Below are 19,951 nucleotides of genomic sequence, written 5' to 3'. Positions count from 1 at the left end.
GTGGTGGTCACCTGTTCTACATGCTTCTCTCCCACCCTGCACTGTTCCTATCAAAGCACTAATCACACTGTATTATAATTGACTTTTAAAATGTGTCCAGGTTGTAAAATCTCTTAGAGTGGAAATCACATACATCTTGTTAATTTATTGCTGAATCCCCAGTACCTTTTTCAAGGTTTGTCTTCAACAATTATTTGTTCAATGAATGAATGAATCTGTCAATTCTTTTAAACTAAATTATTCTTTTAAATTATTCTGCCTTTATATCTTTACCTAGTTAATTACTGGAAGGCTTTGTCAAGTAATACTCAGGTTATAAGCATTTATGGGACTCCAAAGACAAAAAGGAAATGATGAATTCTTGAGTGTTGTACATGTGTAGACATTTGGTAATTGTGCCCTGGAGATATCCCTGAAATCTCATGATCAACCATGAATGGATTCATTGTGAAATGGCAACTGAAACAAACTATTAAATTATGTCATATATCTTGTTCCATTAGTGTCGTAGTAACAACTCTGCTTAATATGCTTGATATTTACTGTCAGAGCACAAAATCAGAGTTATAGAGGGCAATTTGGAGTGGCCTAAGGCAAAGGCTATGAGAAAGCTTGAAAATATAACTCAGGCCATAGGAACAGACATATTCCCATTAAATGTATCATCACTGTTATCACTGTGATATTAGTAGGTGATAGAAAGACTGATATTTAAAAGTATATGCAATAAAGTGGTGATAATTATATAAACATATTCTTTTAAATATAATGGTCATTACAATGAGTTAGGTACCCAGACCAGAAGGGTTACTCAGGGTACTTAGGATTGTCCAGATGGCCACAGTGAAATAGGTCAGACACATTCAACTAAGGTTATTTCACTTTACTTTACTATCTCTTCATTTAGCAAGTTCAAAGGAAAAGATACACAAGAAAATAAGGATGCAACCTCCCAGATATCTCTTGTTCTTCAAAGAAGAACCTTCTTGGCTGGTGTTCTCAATCTAGGGGTCGAGGTAGGAGGAGGGAGAGTTCCACTGGTTCAGAGGGATCCAGGAGCCTAGATTAGCTTACTTTTATCCCCTTTAATTATGGGAAGGAAAGAGAAAATCACACCTCATCTCTTAGACCTAACACCCAGATTCCAAATACAAAAATTTTTGGCCCCACTTCTAACATATTCATAACCTACCTTCTTCCCAGTTTCACTTACTGCTGCACTATCTGTTCAAGTTAGAGTAAGAGCAGTCCTGGATATAGAGGACAGCATCTGATTACAGTTCTGATTTTTAGACAATAGTAAGACTTAAAACCTGAAGATTCTCCATGGACACCTCTTTGGTGGACTGTTCTTTGATCTTGCCCTCCTGCTGGTAGAAAATTTCCTAAAATGTGTTTTTCTATCATTGCATATACATGGTCTGAAATTGATTTTGTGTGTATCTCACCAATCATATCATCATATTCTTGAAAAAAATAAAACATATTATTTTTCTTTGTTTCTACCGAATTACAAGGCCTACAACACATACCAATACATATTTTTTAAACCAATGAATGAATATTTGTGTTGAATAGATAATACTAATTTGGGCCTTAATGTTTTGCTAAGGCCGTGTTTCTCCAAGGACAGCTAACAGAAATTTTCAGGGAGATGGTGGTTTCCGTGATGAATTACCTAATTATGAATTCTACATTATAGTTTTATCATTATTATACATCCTTACCCCACTTCATCCACTGGTCACCTCAACCTTTTGATATTTTCTCTAGTAAAGAAAAGAGTTGTAGAACTGAAGAGGCCTGAACTACCGTATGGGTGGTAGCATCTGGTAAGAGTCCACCTGACATTCGTCTATTTACTTGTTTGTATGTTTGGGCGGAGTGGTATTATTTAGGATTGGTGGTGGACACACACTTAGGCAAATGGAAAGATAAAAACTGACCCAAAATAACCTTAGGTGAAATCCTTTCCTTGACACGGCCAAACTTTGTTTGCAGAGTTGAAAAAATGTGGCTCTGAAACCCGGTCACATCATAGCTATTCACTTGGCCCTTCATTTTCCATCTGTTTCTGCTCTATTGCTTTTTTCAATCATTCATCCACAGGTGAGCATTGTGTGATTAGAAATTTCTTGGCAACTCTAACAATCAATCAGTGTTGCAGAAGATAAAAATATCTGAGAACAAGAAGGGCAATCTCACTTGTCAAGCAGGTGTTCCTTTATGAGGAAAAGGCAATTTCCCTTTCAGTGGATTGCAACATCAGCAACTCAATAGTTTTGTTTATTTTAAAGCATAATTGACTGCCTATACATTACTGGTCTTGGGCAATGCTCTTATTTGTAGTGTTGGCTTAAGCATTTTATAAAGGTGAATTAGAAATTCAAGATGTGCTCAGGAACGCTGAAACAGATTTTAAATTTCTGACACTTAAAATGGACTGTCATTAATTAAGCAGACAGGAAAATCAAGAAAATATTTTCTTGTTGTTTAAAGAATTTGTAAAATGTATTGTGTCAAAACAACATTTCAAGGCATCATCTCAGATTCAGTTAAGGAAATAAACTGATGTTGTTCCATGCCTGATAAACATCACCCAGTTGGAGAGTCGCCAGATCTTCACCAATCTTTCAGCTTTGTTTATCATCTTTCCCTTTGTAAATGGTATTCCTATATCATTAGGGCAATGTCTGTGGTAGTAAATATAATCTGTATGATGTAGTGGTTCCCAAATCTGTATCCACCTCTCCAACTTTTCCATAACACCAGATTTATTATTTCTGCTGTCTACTGGGTATCACCCCTGTGCTGTCCTGCAGTCAGCCCACACCTGAATACATGGAACTTAGCTCATCACTTCATCTCTATATTCATGTGTCGTCTCTGTCTTGTCTAATTGCAACCACATTCACCACCAGGAACAATCTGCCTCTCTCTTCTTCATCCCCATATCAAAACTGCCTCAAATTCTAGCAGTTGGAGTGAAAAAACTATTTCTTGAAGAGTTACTGCTATTATTCAGGCCCTTACCTCTGTAACTTAGGGTAGTTTTAGAGCCAACTCACATGTGATTCTCTTACTGACCTTTTACACTCACTCTTCTCTGTTCCCCTTGGAGTACAGGGTGATCATATTCCCTACTCTTCAAAATAACATTCAAATTCTTAGCGTGAGAACAAGATTTTTTACAAGCCAACCACAACCTTTTTCAGTAAGCTTACTGAATGTCATTTCATTCCATGCTCATTTCTCGAACAAAATTGAACCTACTATTATTTTTAAAACACACACAGTATTTTATTCGAATTTTATAATTTTCTTCAAAAAGTTTTTGCTTCAGGAAAAGTTTCTTCAGCTTCTACCCTACCTGGAAAATTCATAATCATGGTATTTCAAAACCTTATAATTAAATTCTTTTCCAGCTTTGCTATTATTGTTTTAACGTGATTACATTGAGCACTGCTCAACATTTCAACATAGGACAGTCTTTGTAACGCATGGTACTGCAATTTATGTTACATATCCTGCTGAACCATTCCAGGAAAAGAAGTACACTTACTCATCTATTTAAAACCAGGACCTGTTCAATATTAAGTCCCCCTCAACATAACATTCTCACGGTCCCCTGTAGTTCTTTCCATGATCATAATGAAATAAATAATCGTTCAGTTAGTTATTTAGCCTCTGTCTTTCCTGATGGAATAACTCCAACAACTTAATCTCCACCATCTACCATAATTCTAGCAGATAGTAGGTATCAATAAATATGTACTGAATGAGGAAGTGCATGAAGGCATTCCCATAGCAGTGAACACCAATAACATAAATAATAAAGAATCTTCCAAGTGATGAAATATGTATTTTCTAGTATATATTCCTTTGCTCAGCAGAAATCTACTATTAACATCAAAAGCATTGCATTAATCCATGTCCTTTTGTATTCTTACATACGAATATATCCTTTGATCTAAATTTATGATTGTTAAAAGAAATTCTACTTGCTGCATATAAAGTTCTCAATAAATATCCTCCCTTTTCTACAGTTCTTCCCTTCCTTCATCCTCATGCCACCCCCATCCTCCTTTCCTCTTTTCTCTCTTGCTTCCTTCCTCCCTTTCTTCCCTTTTTTACTAGAAGGTAAATAAATTCCTTCAGAAAATTATGTCTTATTGTTTTATCTCTAGAACCCAACACTATTGCTGATACAAAGCAAGTACTCAACACATACTGTTGGGTTCGTACCTGCATTTTCTAGGATAAGAGTCCATTACCTGAAGACCATGTTATTCAGATAAATTTATTTTAGTATGTTGATCACATTAATCACATTAATGTGTCATATTAATTTAATCACATTAATTAATCACATATCATGTAATCACATTAAAACAATAATAGATAATAATAGATAAAATTATACTTGGAGAAAGAGATATCAAGAACATGCTAATTCCTAAGGTGATTTAAAACAAGAATGCAATACACATACTTTTGTTTATAATAAATGACCTTGATTAAAGTCAAGATAAATAGAGCCATTTACTCAGTATAAAAATTTTACATTTGGTAAAATGCAAATATTTTAGAGAAGTTTCATGACTTTAGACTTATCTGTCTTGGGAATAAAGAATTGGTTGCCCTTATTTATAAACAATCTCCTTTGTGGTGCTGTTTGTCTTAATGCTGATGAGTGAAAGCTGGTGAGCTTCAATTGCTCTGGAAGCTACTGACTTGGTTTATCTGATATATTGAGTAGAGTATAGAGAGTGGTTCTAATAATAAACCTAAGGGGCTAACAGAGGGAAGGGTTTTGGTCAAAAACAGAGACTAAGCTTGAAAGAAATTAAACCTTAGAACTGTTGGGGCAGGCCAACACTTGAGGATTAGCTCTGTAGCAGAGATTTTAAGAGAGGTGGCACCCTGTGCAGGGTTTGAGGAAAGGCAGATGAAGATGAAAGTCCTAAATAGAAATAGGGAAGAGAGCCATGTCTCAATCTCCCCGAGAGAGTAACACCACCAGGTTTTTCATATACTTAATTCTGCGTTGGAATGTGATACAGTCAACAAGGAAACCTTGTTCACACATTTCCGGGGTCTCAGTTTACTACTTGCATTACAATCTCCTAATCCCTTATAACTGGTTTTGTTGTTCTTTCCTTTGTATTTTCTGTTGCAGTATTACAGCCTTTTAGAAATAAAGATTGAACCAGTTCCTGTCTTTCATTATCCAGTATAACATTTTCAAGCCAGATGCATCAACTCCATCAATACTTTAAAGAGGAAAGATGTTCTACAAGAAAAGAAAAGAGAAAAGGAAAAAAAAAGGCAAATAGGAGATTTAACACCCTGGAGACTCTATCAGTCTGTCAGTTTCTGTGATGTGACTCATTTTCCTTGTAGAAATGTTTTGCCATCAAACTGATGGTTAAGCATTTTTTTTTCTTTGCCAAGAAATGACTGTTGTATGTGTACATACATACATGCCAAATACCTTTCCTTTCATTTTTTTCTTAACTATATTTTGGGTAGAAAAGGATATTGAACATTGTGAAGAATACCTCACTTAGAAAATCATAGTAAATATTACATGCATGTCAATATTTTAAATGCATTCCAAACTATGAAATTATAAAAGAATAACTTAAGTTTCAAATATCTGTGATATAGCCCATATTGAGATGTCTATTTGCATCTGTGTTTTGGCAACATCAAATATGCTACTTCTCTCAGAAGCTTGAACATTTACCTTTCGGGAATTGAAATAACAACTCTTTGGAGGTGTGTTTTCCTTCCAAGTCCTAATTCTTGTGTATTAGTGTTTTTGACCCTGTAGTCAGTCGTCTGAGGAGCTAAATTAAATTAATGAATTCCTTTAAGTGTCACACAACTGCTTTCTTTGTTTTTCTCCCTCTTCCTGTCCAACCTGTGCTACTGATTCCAAAACGCAGCAGCATCCAGGGACCTTAAGGAGGAAGTTGTATATAAAGTGACACCCCCCAGGGGAGGAGATGGGCGAGGTGATCGAAACCTGATTGGTGGGTCCCAAGATACTTACTCCAAAAAGTAATTAATCCTTTATTGTGTGTGACTATAAAAGCAACAATATACAGTGAAAGGCAGAGTAGAAGGAAGGAAAGTGGAGAGTCAAGGCAGCTGACTTCTAATAAGAAAGAAAGAGATAGAGAGTCAGAAAGAATATTTATCTTGAACTCTTTATTGCTCAGGCATTGGGATAAAATGGTGCTCACCATTTTTCTGAGCACCTTTTTGCTTCATTTTACTGTTCCTGTGGCTTCAGAACCGTAAGGGAATACTATACTCTCTATTCATATTAAAGTACTGGGAAAGTGACCTTATTAAATATTAAATATGTTCTGTTAAAATTTGATTTTACCATTTCAACTTCTGAGACTGAGTGCTGATTTGCCTTATAAATTCTAAATGAGTGTGTGAAGAGAATTGACATCTTTTTCTTAAGATATCTCTCTCTGCATTCTCATTTATTGTAATACTATGAAAAATGTCTGTTTCAAGAATGTTTAAATAAGCTAAAATTGCTTTTTATGCATCTTCTGCATTTCTGTACCCTTGTTTAGAGTGTTGGTTACTTTTTTGCATAGGCAATATATCCTATGGGTCTCCTCGGTGATGCAAAGTCATTCTACAGAAAAGGCTTGTCTCCACCTTTTAAACCTTAATGAATCTGTATCCTTAAGTGTTGTCTTAGAATATGATGGATTCAATACCACTATTTTTGACCAGTCTGTGGAAAAGGATAACTTCTATGCTTGTGCAGATTTCAAGGTGAGGCACTAAATTTGCCATTTCAGAACTTAAGATGGGAAGATGAAACTATTACTTAAAAACATTTTAGAAAGAGAACAAGTCTTGATTTTTGGATGAATTGTGGAAGCTTGGGAGTAAAACTAGAGGATTCCTGAGAGCAATAAATAAAAGGAAAATTCACATATGCAAAAAAAACTTGTGAAATATTGCCATTTCTCTATTATAGGGAAAGATGATAATACATAATTACTGCTTTTTAGATAGAACTGTTTAACAATCTGAGGAAAGAGAATCTAGGGAGAGGGAAGTAGGATTGGGACTGAGGTCAACAAAAAAGAATATGAAGGCAAGAAAATAGAAATTTATTAGAAACTGTGTTCATGTTTAATAAAGAATTGTAGCAAGTGATCGCAAAGTCTGTTATTAAAAAATAACAGGCTTACAAGGCTGTCAGCCAGAGAAGCCAAACTAAGACATTGTTTTCCATCTAAATGCCTAACTTAATTTCCCATACTCTACTCTTTAATAAATAGGTTTCTCAGAAGTCCTCTGAACAGTTGGCTTTTGTGACATTGTTGGCTAAGGGACCTACTCTTAAAATCTTTGAGAGAAGATCTGTTGCACTCACTTCAGAAGAGACTGTCACCTTTGTGCAAACAGACAAACCTATCTACAAACCTGGAGAGAATGGTAAGCCAACATTCATGTTTCCCTTGTACTGTTGACCTTAGGAACACATTCTTCAAATTAGGAGAATCCAAAACACACAAATGTTAGTCTTACGTATTCTTAACGTTATGGGATCATAGATTTCTAGAATTTTTCCTGGTTGTCCAGGTCAGTTAGGAAATAGGGCCCTGCAACTCCGGTAATTGAATGCTTTGCTTCTTAAAATTTGCATGCCACTTTCACTGTTTACAAATTCTAGTGATAGACTTACATACCACAGCAGGTACAACCATGAGAGGTGGAGCAAACTATTTGGTTGGAATTGTTGCTCCATAATTTCCCAAGTGCGCAAGCTAATTAAACCGTTCTCAAGACTCAGTTTTTTCACCTGTACAATGGAGATACTAAATAAAATGTCTCACTTATGGAAATGTTGTGAGACTAAAATAAGATAGTCATTGTAAGATCATACCTAGCACACAGTAAAGACTCCATAAATCATATTTAGTTTTTTTATTATTATTATTCATAAGAGTAAAAGCTATTCATAAATATGGCAACCTAAGGGGAGCCCTCCTATTTTCTTTAATAATTATCTGAGTAGAAGGTAGCAGGAAGAATGCCAAATACCAAGGTTCAGAAGGATATGGTTTGTGCCTTGGTTCTGTTGATAAATTATTGGCTTTTGCCAAGTAAATTCTGATCTTTGAGATCTTTAGTTTTCTCATTTGTAAAATTAGAGGATTGGATAAGAGCATCTATGCCTTTTGTTTTAATATATGTTTATATGATTGAAAAGAAGTAAAAGAATTCATATAGTGGGTTTTTTTGTTGGGTGCTGTTCTCTTTTCTGGACTTATTAAAATAATATGATGACAGGTATGTATACAAAAGTAGCTAAAATGTTTTTTCTGGAATTCTGCAAAAAATTAATTTAATGTTTGCTAACATCAGTATACTTATCCAGGAAAACTATGTTTAACTTCTACCATATATAGTTCCCATATGTCTTCCTATGACTAATCCTACCACTAAATTCTAAGATATCCCTCTGGGCTGTTAGGGAAAACATTTCCGTTGGTGGCGACAGCTAGTGGCAGCTTTGGTAACAGCAGAGCAACATCAACAGAGGAAATTTGCAAATGTGCAATAAGAGATTGTTCTAAATGATACCCAAATATCCAAGGGTCAAATCAGAGTTAGGGGAGAAGGGAGCACAGTATTCTATGATAGCAAGGCAAAATATCTTTGTCTATTTACAAGCAATCATACCTGGGAGAGAAGTAACAAGAAGAAAATATTGTTCCCTCTTCCCCTTTTAGTTCAAGTTCGCATCGTGACACTGGACACCAAGTTCAAACCTGTTGAAGATTTGGTGAGTTCGGTAATTTCTAATGGTACAATTAATTTTAAACAAATCTGTTGCTACACAGAGTGTTGTCAGGAAGCATTCTCTAAGTAAGGGAATTGGTGTTCTGACATGGAATATTACATAGGTATGGTTTCCATGCTAAACCTCAAATTTAAACAGAAAACTTTCCTGAACAGTAGGTTGATTTATACACTTCATGTCTTTTCTTCATATAAGGAAACACTGGGTTGCATGGAACCTGTTTTCCACTTCCCAGAAGAGGTTTGGGATCTCTTTCACATTGGGGATTTTCTTGACATCTTTAGCTACAGGAACTTTGTCCTCTGGGAAAGTGAGGGCTAACTCTCAGCAATTAAATTAAGTCCAATAATCTTTATAATGCAATATCTGGCAAAAAGAATGCACTATTACAATATTAACCTGTGTTCTTTTTTTTCTTTTAGTATCCTTTGATCACACTTCAGGTAAGAGATATGCTTTTTACAGCCACTATTTTAATATTCAGAAAAATAGTGTGTCTGGTTTTCATTATGCATAATCAGAAATTAAAATAACTGAAATAAGGAAAAGAGAAATCTTTAAATACAGTAACTTGACTCCTTAAATACAGTAATGACTCTTCATAGAAAAAAGATTGGGCTCTTTCTAAGGAAGAATTTATGTTTAAAATTGCTTAATTTTGGCTGCTGGTCCTTCTCCATCTTAATATAGCCACATCTTGTTTTAGGGAAATAGAAAACAAACACCTAAAGATTTAAAATAAATTAGAAGATGATATTATTATAAAATGGGCTCTCGCCTTTCAGGAAATAGTTGATGGAGTTTCCTTGTCCAAGTTCAGATCTCCAGCAAAGGGCAGGGCAGCTTTCAACCGGTTTGAAATTGTATGCCCATCGGTGAAGCATTTGCATCAATCAACTCCGGCATAGGTGTTTGAGTTTATATACTGTCCATGGAGAAAAGAGGCAGAAATACAACCAAAGCATTTATTTGGACTGGCAGAATTGTGATTCGGGGGGCACAGATTCAGCCACTAGGGAACAAAAGTCAGGGGTTTCTAAAGACAAAAGGGGATGCTTGTACACAATGTTTACAAAGAATTTTTACTGACGTTGGAGGGAGAAAACTAGTCTTGACTAAACTTAGTTGGCTATCAAGGCTGTCTCTAGGCAAAATCTCTTACTGTAGCTAGTTGCAATAAGGACTGAGTCCTTGGAGTATTTGTGGTTTGGCCCAGTTCAAAAGCTAATGGTTCTACTGGTGAGACATACATACAGCCCATCTCCTTAATGGACTCCCTGACCCCATTTGAAAACCCCTTGACATAGTGTCTCCATCTCTACTTCACTTTTCACAGTACAGTATGTACTATTAGTATTAACTAATTCTGAAGCTTAAAAACACTGAGCTCTAGGTTCATCATTAATGATTGTGTGTGTAAAAATATACTTTAAATAGTCTCCTTTACAGTTTGAATTTAATGTCACCCATTTGTTATATGAGTGACAAATAGCTCATCCTCCTACAAGGATAAAAATAAGTCAGCCCTTTCATCTTTACTGCATTATTAGTAATACATAAATGGTATTATCTTCACATCCTAATTCAGCTAGTGTTGTGTTCCATTAAAGCAACAGAAAGCTTCACTCACATTGATTTAAATGAGTAAAGGGTTTATTAACTAACCACATTTCACAAACCACTACATCTGAGTATAGCAACTACAGGGTTATTACAGTAACAACGTGGTATTACCAAGGGCCCATCCTTCTTCTACTTAATCCCCCTACCATCCTCAACATGCTGCTTTATTTTCAACATCAGCTGAGTTTGGTTCTTTTAGGAAGAATTTCTACCCTTGACTTATACTTGCATTTAATTGGCCAGCACTTGATCACATGGAAAATCCTTCCTGAAAGGAAGTCTGGAAAATTAGTTCAGCTTTCTTGACTTTATTGTAAAAGAACACAAACAAAACAAAACAAAACATGAAACGTGAGAAATGAATAAGGTTTTTGTTTCTTTGTATACATCTTTAATCAGGATTTTTAAAATAACGGATGGATAATATCAGTAAATTTATTGCACCATGCTCACATAAATTGTGATATGCCAAAAGCAAATAAAGGAGAAAGGGTAATATTATCAATCCTTTCTTATTCTTCCTTTCCTTTACCAGCTCTTGCATGCAGTGTGTAACTCATGACCACTTTAATTGCAGACCCAATAAACATCAGAGACAATCTTTGTAAGCATCTGTTAGCATCAGTATCTCTGTGTACACCTGTTGGTGTAGGGCTGCACTGCTGTGGAGAACACTACTCTGAAGCATGCACTGAGTTTTAAGTCCTCTATGCAAGTTTGGTTCAGAAAGATCAAAATCAAAAGCATTAGTTATGGATTGTTTTCTCTTATCCTTTTTGGGCTAAGAGAGGTACACTAGAAGATTGTGTGGAAAGTATATTCTTTTTGCAATTTGAGACATTAGTTCAATAAATTGGTAGAATTTTCTTTACTTCCAATAACTACAGAAAACACCCAAAATAAAGAAGAAAAAGAAAATACTCTCATATGACCTGCTTTATTTCTTCTTCATTTTCTAGGATCCTCAAAACAACAGAATATTTCAATGGCAAAATGTGACTTCCTTTCAAAATATTACCCAACTCTCATTCCAATTGATTGCAGAACCATCACTTGGAGATTACTTTATTGCCGTGCAAAGAACATCAGGAAAGACACTGACTCACCAATTTACTGTTAATAGAGATGGTAACAATTGCTGCTAATGGTTGTCCTGTGTAAATGAAGAGTTCAAAGGACTGAACAAAACAACCTAATGTTAGAATGAGGTCAAAGTAGGAGACGATTGGCTTGCTTTCAGGCCATCCACCTTTCTTGGCCTTTCCCACTTTATCATCTCTCCTTTTGTACTACTTAATTCTTGCCCCATATCCTTATTCATACCCCTGCCTGTTCTCACAAGGAAATAGCTCATTTTCTAGAATCCAGGCAGTCTTCCAGGAAGAATTACAATAAGGAGAATGTGAAGTCCTCAGACTAGGGAAGAGAAAGGAAAAGGGAATAATTTATCATTAATGAGACACCACCACTGACTAGTGCTGTACAAAATTTGGGGCAATTGAAATATGGTCTATATAGATGCATATCTAGGAAATCATGCATGCAAGCATGCTTACGTACATGATTGTGATAAGTTTGTTCACCAGTGATTGTAGGGGCTGAAATATATTTCTCTTTGTTTCTAGTGTTGCCCAAGTTTGAAGTTAAGGTCAATGCACCCCAAACAATAACTATTTCAGATGAGGAATTCCAAGTGGATGCATGCGCTAAGTAAGTATTTGTTCAGGAGATTTTACTCCACAGGTCAATACAAGGTTCAGACAGAATGAGAATTGAGTTTAACCATGTAACATTAATTAGTTACATGCTTACATTAAAATTATCAGAAGAGTAATGAATTCTTTTTATAGAATACTTGAAAAACAAAGAAAAACCTAAGAAATTACCTGTAATTAATTCCACCAGATGCCATTAACATTGTGGTTTATTTTCCTTAATCTTCTATGAATATTTTCCACAATGACAATCATACTTTTCTACCTAATAATTAAGAAAACCTGTCTCCATATTATGCCAACCTTTTCATGAATTCCAACTCCTTGCTTCATAAATGTATCTCTATGTGGCTATACCAAATTTACTTAGCTATTCTTTTATTATATAACATAAAGGTAGTTCCATTTGTTTTCCTGATAATAAATAATATTATAATATTATTATAATAAAATATATGCCTCTGTGAAAATAAGTGCATAGGAAGTAGCTGTTGAATTAAAAATTATTTACTTAAGAAAGATAAGTAGAGTTGGAATTACCAAGACAAAATGCAAAAAAAAAAATACAATTCTTTTAGACTTTTGATTGCTTTATTGCTCTCTAAATATATTGTGCTGATGTACAATGCCAGAAGCTGGTACTAAGGCACTTGCCTCACTGAATCTTTGCCATAACTGGGTGTTTTCATTAAAAAAAAAAAAGAAGAGAAACATTCGAAACTGTCATAGTGGAAAAAAAGGCATTTTATTGATTTAATTGGAATTAATTTGAATCCTCTTAATGTAAGAAAAACATTCCTGTATGATTTGAGAAATTTTAATGAAATTATTGGGAAATTATTCCTAATGCCTTTTGTATTTTTTAAAAATGTGATGCCTTTTCTCAAATTTCTAATAATAACAAAAAAGAGCTAATATTTATTGTTACTGTGTTCAGCATTACATTTATTATATTCTCATCACAGTGCTTTGATAAGAGCTATTATCATCTTTATTTTATAAAGATAATAAGACACAGAATTGAAATAACTTATCAACATTAATGGAGCTTTTGATAGCAGAACTAGGATTTAGACAGAAGGTGCTTGGCTTTAGAACTACCCTCTCACCAAGACCTCAGTTATACTTTGTATAAACTATTAAAAATATTAGTATTTGCCATGTTTGTTAAACACTGTTTAATTGATGACATGAAAATTACTTGCCATTGAATGTTTTCAACAGTATTTTAAAGATGCATTGGCTGAAAGACTATCTAATAAACATGTGGAGGTAGTGCTTGCTCACGGATGCTACAAAGAATCTTGGAAACCAAATTCTAGCCTTTTTAAAAATGTATGTAGTATTTAAAATGGTCTTTGCACTCTAGAAAAATAACCATAATATTTTTTCTGAGTTTCAGTGAAGAGTAGCTGAACTTGTGTCAGAATTTCATAAATATAATATATGAGAAATTGTTATTAAAAATAATGGGATATTCAATATAAGCTTGAAGAAATCCAGGATCCTAAACTGGCATTGCTAGAGAAGCCCTGCGCAAAGCCAGAATTGTCAATGGGATTAACACCTATAGTTTGTCTGCCCAAAGAAAGTGCTAAGAAAGTGCAGCACCTATCAAGGGAATCACAAACAATATCAAATCTCACCTGCCAAAAAGACTAATTAAGTCCTGCACAAAAGACTTAAGTGAAATGCTGATATGGAATTGGGACTTGTTGAAACTTCTTTAACGTAAATTCTACTTAGATTTGACATTGAATAGTATGTTCATATCAGTAATAGTAATATCCTTCAACAAGACCAGGCAGTTGAGGTAGGAGGGATGCTTGCTGCAAGGTTATATCTGGGCAGACTATGTGGACTTGATGAATGAAATCAGTGTGTCTAGAAGTTAACGTTAATGAATGAGCTCTGCTTCAAGCTGTATAATACTTTGGGCATTGTTTCTACAGTACTCCCTGGAATTTATCTTGGAACAGCTGGAGAAACCAACAGCAAATTCGATTTTAGCAAACAACCTGAGAGATGAGTTAAGCTTTTAAGAGGGAAGAAAACTTGCCCACAGGCAAAGGCGTTTTAATAAGTTTTATTAGGATCCACCAAGAGCTTTTCAAATCACAAAGGGATTTGAAGCTACGTATCTCCTGGGCATGTAGATAATACAAGGATAAGAATTTTGTTTTATAAATAAAAGACAATAATGCCATTAATAATAAATATAATTTAAGATATATTTTAAATATAAATATATTTATAATAAAGTAAATAAAATAGAAATAGAAGTAGAAATGTAATTTATAATATATTTATAAATATAAATATATTTATAATAAAACAAATAAATAATAAATACAACATAAATATATGTTTATAATAAAGCATAAATAAAAATAAAGTAAATAAAATGAGCATAAATAAATATATTTATAGTAAAGTATAAAGAAAAGATAATAATGGCTTCATCTTAGTCTTGCTTCTATTTTACATGTAATTGATATTTAGAGCTGACACATGATTCTAGTGACTTGGGTTGAGTCAAAATCTCAGAAGCATTAAGAATTTTTAAATAGAGAGAAACAAATTAGTGGGATGGAAAGAACCTGGGCTGTGGAGTGAGGAAAGTCTGAGTTTCAATTTTAATTCCTTCAATTACAATGTGGAGAAGTGAGTTACTTGATCTCAGTTCACTAATCTGTAAAATGAAATAATATTCCTAAAGATAAGGGTCACTGGGATGAAAAAATGAGATAGTGTATGTAAACACTGGCTATATACAAGTGTTCAACAATTAAGAAAAATTATTATAATCAGTAAATTTATATTCAGTTTTACTATATACTAATTTCACATTTGTTTTCATTTTTTCTAAATCTTAGTGGAAAGAATCATCAAGGAAGAAAAAACACACAAATCAACTGTATTTGCTTTTGATTGAACATTTAAAAAACTTGTAGTTTTGTATGTGTTTTAAGAGAAAATGAAATATGTCTTTAATCAAACCCTATACTTTTGGTCAAAGTATATATAGTTTATGTTCGTCGAGTAGTAAAATGAGAATTGTTTAAAATACTGATCTAGAAGTATTTTAAGATCCTGAAAAATCCATGTTTTATTTATATACAAATATATATGCTGCTAAGAAAGAAGTGTGCTTCAACCAATTTTGATAATATTTCTATCAGATTAAAGTTAATTTTAAAAACTCAATTTAATCACTATATCCTATTCACTGAGATTTTAGATTCTTGAATTTGGTTTTTCAAAAAGCAGCTGAATCCTAACAGATCAAATGCCTAATTAACCTAAATTCTGTGGGGAAGGTTGGCACCAGTAGATGAAGGATTCCTAATGGAATTTGGTCACTGGGATAGTCATAGATTTGAGATTTCATGCATAATTTCTGAACAAGACCATAAAATACATCCCTGGTATTGTTATTCTCTAATCACCAGTACACTTTCTTCCATTAGGTACACCTTTGGCCAACCTGTGCAAGGGAAAGCCCAAATCCGGGTGTGCAGAGAATTTTTCTCCTCTAGGAATTGTGAGAAAGACAACAATGAAATATGTGAACAATTTATTGTACAGGTACAGAACATGATCTTTATGCCAAAAAAAAGTTCTTGTTCATTTTCATTACTATTCTTTGATTTCAGTTATAAAAAGGACTTAACACTATTTCCTTTTGAGTTTTTTTACACCACTGTTTTCATTTTCTGGATAATGGAGGTTGCAGGTAGATAAGGATGAGGAGAAAATACAATGTTTAACAATAGTCCCTTCATCTCTAGCCATGTAAATTGTTATGTAATAGATACATAAAATTTTTAGAATTTGAAAAATTATTGGCTTCCTTGTTTTATATACTGTCTAGGTGACCTCACTGATCTTTGGGGAATCACTTATCCTTTAAATAAATGAATCCCTGGTACTTTTCATCATGTGACCTAGAATTGTCCTTATAAGAAAAGTTAATTTACAAACATCTGCGATTCAGAGTACCTACTTTATTACTTAAGATCTGAGGTTCATTTTTGAAGCCACCATTTGTTTTCTTGGCCTACAGCCTCTTAACCTTAAGTGAACAACTCGGCCGGTCTCTTTAAGGATCACCTTTGGACTCCAATAGTGAAATTTGTATATACCACACAATTTATATTTTCAGTCTGATTATCCTGAAGCTACTCACCAAATTCATCCTTTAGGTAAATATCCATGTTTGGTAAAGACAAGCAGAAACCCATCTTTTAGATAGCAATTACAGGCTAAGAAAGGTTAGTGGAGTTTTTCCCCATCAGTAGCATTTTATTCCATGGTGTGGTTACAATGTTATTTAGTCATCCGTTTTACCACGTGATGGATGTTTGCTTAGCTAATGTTTTTCTTCCCCAGTGTAAAAAAATAACAATAAACAATCTGTTAAAACTATCTCTATATATGAGGTTTTAATTAATCTGAGATAGATTCCTCGAAGTGGTTTTCCTGAGTGAAAATAGATTGATGATGATAGATAGAATCATACATAAATTTAATTTAAAAATATTAGTATATTGTCCAAAAAGTATTGAAGCACTCAAATTTCTCTCAGCAATTTATGAGAATACTGGATTTCCAAAATTACTGCCAGCAATATAGATAGGCATTTTGAAACTTTTGCCATTTTGATAAACACAAATTTATTTTGTCTTAATCTGCATTACTATAAACCTGTTTTTGAGTTTGAACATATTTTTGTTATTAGTCTGAATTTGTTCTGAGAACCCTTAATTATTCCTGTTTTACCTGCTCATGTGAAATTGAAACTTTATTTTTTATGACTATTACTCTCTATTCTCTAAGCAATTTTTTTTCCATGTCTGTTATTTAAATATTGACTTTGTGGCATTTTTGAAATACCAAGGTTCTTCATGTTTATGGATTCTCAGACTTAAAAAAAAGTCCCACCTGCCACTCTATTGCACTGTAGCTAAGTATGCTTTTAAGATTTAAAAAATTTCTCTAATCAACATAGTTTTTTATTATGTTCTAAAATAAGGAATTTTGCTTTCTTCCAGATGGATATTCAGTTGTGTTAAAACTTAATCTTGTACAATTTTGCTTTCTCTCTTTATTCTAAATCATACTCATAAAATATTCATCTGTTTTATTGGTCTAACTTACTTTTGTTTTTATTATTTTTGTATTCCTAAATAATTTTGTTTTCATCTCCTTAATTCTTTTCCCTAAGAAATTACTTTATTTAGTTGATTTTGTAAAAAGTTAGTTGCTTCTTGTTTTAAAAACACATTCAGTTTTTACATTTTCCTTTGACCACAGCTTAACACCATAGATTTTTGATGCAAAGCATTTTTTCTTTGACACTAATATGTAGATTCTTCCTGATTTACATTGTTTTCTTTTTGACTCAGGGATCACTGAAAAATGTTTTCTCTTAATTTCAAAGCAATCACACTTTTTCTTATTATATTTTATTTCTTTTTAGTTTGCTTGATTATAATCAGAGGAAGTAAAATTGCCTTTTGCTGTTGATCTTATAGCTGATAGTTCAGAGAAGCACATACTCTGGAATCAAAATGCCTGGTCAGCTCCACCACCTTCTAACTATGACCTTAGAGATTTTATGACCTGCCTGTGCTTCAATTTATTCATCCATATAGTGGAGATGATAATAGTGTGTAGCTCATATGGTAGTTTTGAGGATCAGATGAATTGATATATTCCTCTAACATTTTGAACTTGGAATTAATACTTTTTATTTTTAAATATAGTAAAATCTGTATTTCTTTAATTACTGATGTCACCGATGAAAAAATAAAGAGTTTCCCTTATTTGAAATGAACAATTTACCCTAAAAACTGTTTTGGTGTTATATTTTTGAAGAGTGCTCCTATTCCATCTCTTCACAGTGCCTCTCAAGATGATTTTATTTTCTTCTTTTTAAAATATCATTCAGTTTCATTTTCATTCTTTAATTTGCTTCCATCTGCATCATTTCCAGGAGACTAACACTGAAATCTGTAAAATACACATACTTCCTAACCTTTTTCTAATTGCTAATGAAACCCCTCAACCCTTTGGTTATCTTTTGGTCAATTCAACAACTTTGTGACGTGGAGCCATCAGGGGCAAGTTATCTATCTGCTGAAATTTCGTATTCTTTTAAGCCTTTGACTTCCTCCCATAACTTTTTCATTTCACCTTCTCTTTATTTTTCAGTTGAGAAATGGTTGTGTGTCTCAAATTGTCAATACAAAAGTCTTCCAACTCTACCGTTCTGGATTTCTCATGTCATTTCAGATCAGCGTAACTGTTACAGAAATTGGGACAGGTAATGATCGTTTTTATGGACAACTTGGAGATTTATGCAGCTCACTGGGGGAAAGCTTCTTGAATTAGTAATACTAACTACAGAGCAAATTGGAGTACATTTTCCAATAGGTCAACTTGAAGGTTGCTATTAATGATAATATTTAAAATAAAATTATGTAAATATTTAAAATAAAATCATTATGTAAATGCTACCTGTTTATATCTGCTCCTGTGTCTGTATCAGTCAGAGCAGCTTCCCTCTGAAGTGGTAGAACTAAGCTAATAAATTTGGTATCTCTTTTTAACTTTGTGTAATCAGTTGCAAGGGTCTAAATCTTTGATTGAAATCAAGAGTTTGTAACCTACATACAGAACGTCAGATCCAGCTCCCTGCCTGTTGGTTTAAATAAAGTTTTATTGGAACCCATTTGTTTACTTTGCTTAATAAGAGCTACAACAACAAAGTTGAGTAGTTGAGAAAGAGACAGTGTGGTACGAGCTTAAAATGATGGCAATCAGGTGCTCTACAGAAGTTTGTCAACCTCTGACAACTGGGGACTTTTGCAAGTGCAAAAACTATTAGTGGGAGAGAGTGCTTAATACATATTGTTCAAAGAATGAAGAGGAGGAAAGTGAAATTTAATTTGGGGTGGGGAAAAACAGGTTCAATTACTAAATATTTCCTGTTACTTTAAAATGATTAAGTCAATATTATTTATAAAGTGCTTCATATAAATATACTTGATCAATATTCTGATGGCATTCATAGCAAGTTTGCCATATTTATATTGCAGCTTAGCTAGATATGTTTGCCTCTGCATATCACATGCTTTATTGATATTACAATGCATTTCTATTTATTTTGTATTGAATATCTTTTAAACTGGCAAAAGTCTAAAAAATAGTTATCTTGAAGGATAAAGGAAAATTCCAGGAAGTGAAAGCCTTATTCTTGAGATTTCTATGACACATAGAGTTAAATGTCAGAACTGAGTGAAACGGAAGGAGGGAGGAAATTGAGTGTTTTCTCCTGCTTCTGATTCAAATATGTTCACATTAATTACTTTATTAAGTTTATGTAAACTGTCACTAAATAGATATAGAGTACTCTTGAATATGCTCCAAAGTGTCCATGCCTCCCTTTCCATGTAGAAGAAAAATATGATTTTGTGCATAGAACTTGAACATGTACCGTAAGCTACTTGTTCTTTTGAAATTGTTGACCAAGTATTTCATCCTCCCTGAGATTCTTTTCATTTCTTACAGGTGTCCAGATCAGTGAAAAGTCTTCTATTTTTATCACTCAATTGCTTGGCAGCGTGAACTTTGAGAACATGGATCCTTACTATAGAAGAGGAATTTCTTATTTTGGAACTGTACGTTTGACTATGTTTTCATTTCATTTTCTTGGACCATAAATTAACCCTTTGAAAATTCCCAGACACTTTTTTTG

At 33.6% G+C, this 19,951-nt stretch overlaps 1 protein-coding gene across 1 annotated transcript in view; it reads left to right on the top strand.

Moving 5' to 3' along the window:
* The first annotated feature begins 6,141 nt into the window (after positions 1-6,141).
* Positions 6,142-19,951, top strand: part of LOC118924790 (ovostatin homolog 2-like) — a 39,336-nt gene continuing 25,526 nt past the window's right edge. Inside the window, exons 1-10 of the mRNA XM_036909899.2 lie at positions 6,142-6,305; positions 6,624-6,807; positions 7,323-7,479; positions 8,781-8,833; positions 9,274-9,294; positions 11,434-11,602; positions 12,100-12,184; positions 15,660-15,777; positions 18,406-18,517; positions 19,765-19,874. Coding sequence (XP_036765794.2) covers positions 6,241-6,305; positions 6,624-6,807; positions 7,323-7,479; positions 8,781-8,833; positions 9,274-9,294; positions 11,434-11,602; positions 12,100-12,184; positions 15,660-15,777; positions 18,406-18,517; positions 19,765-19,874 — 1,074 coding nt within the window. The 5' untranslated portion in view covers positions 6,142-6,240. The remainder of the gene's footprint in view (positions 6,306-6,623; positions 6,808-7,322; positions 7,480-8,780; positions 8,834-9,273; positions 9,295-11,433; positions 11,603-12,099; positions 12,185-15,659; positions 15,778-18,405; positions 18,518-19,764; positions 19,875-19,951) is intronic.

The sequence above is a fragment of the Manis pentadactyla genome, chromosome 14 (assembly GCF_030020395.1).
Source record: "Manis pentadactyla isolate mManPen7 chromosome 14, mManPen7.hap1, whole genome shotgun sequence".
In the NCBI taxonomy this organism is placed as follows: domain Eukaryota; kingdom Metazoa; phylum Chordata; class Mammalia; order Pholidota; family Manidae; genus Manis; species Manis pentadactyla.
Note: the sequence above shows the minus strand (reverse complement) of the source record. Positions and strands in the feature narration are given on the sequence as shown.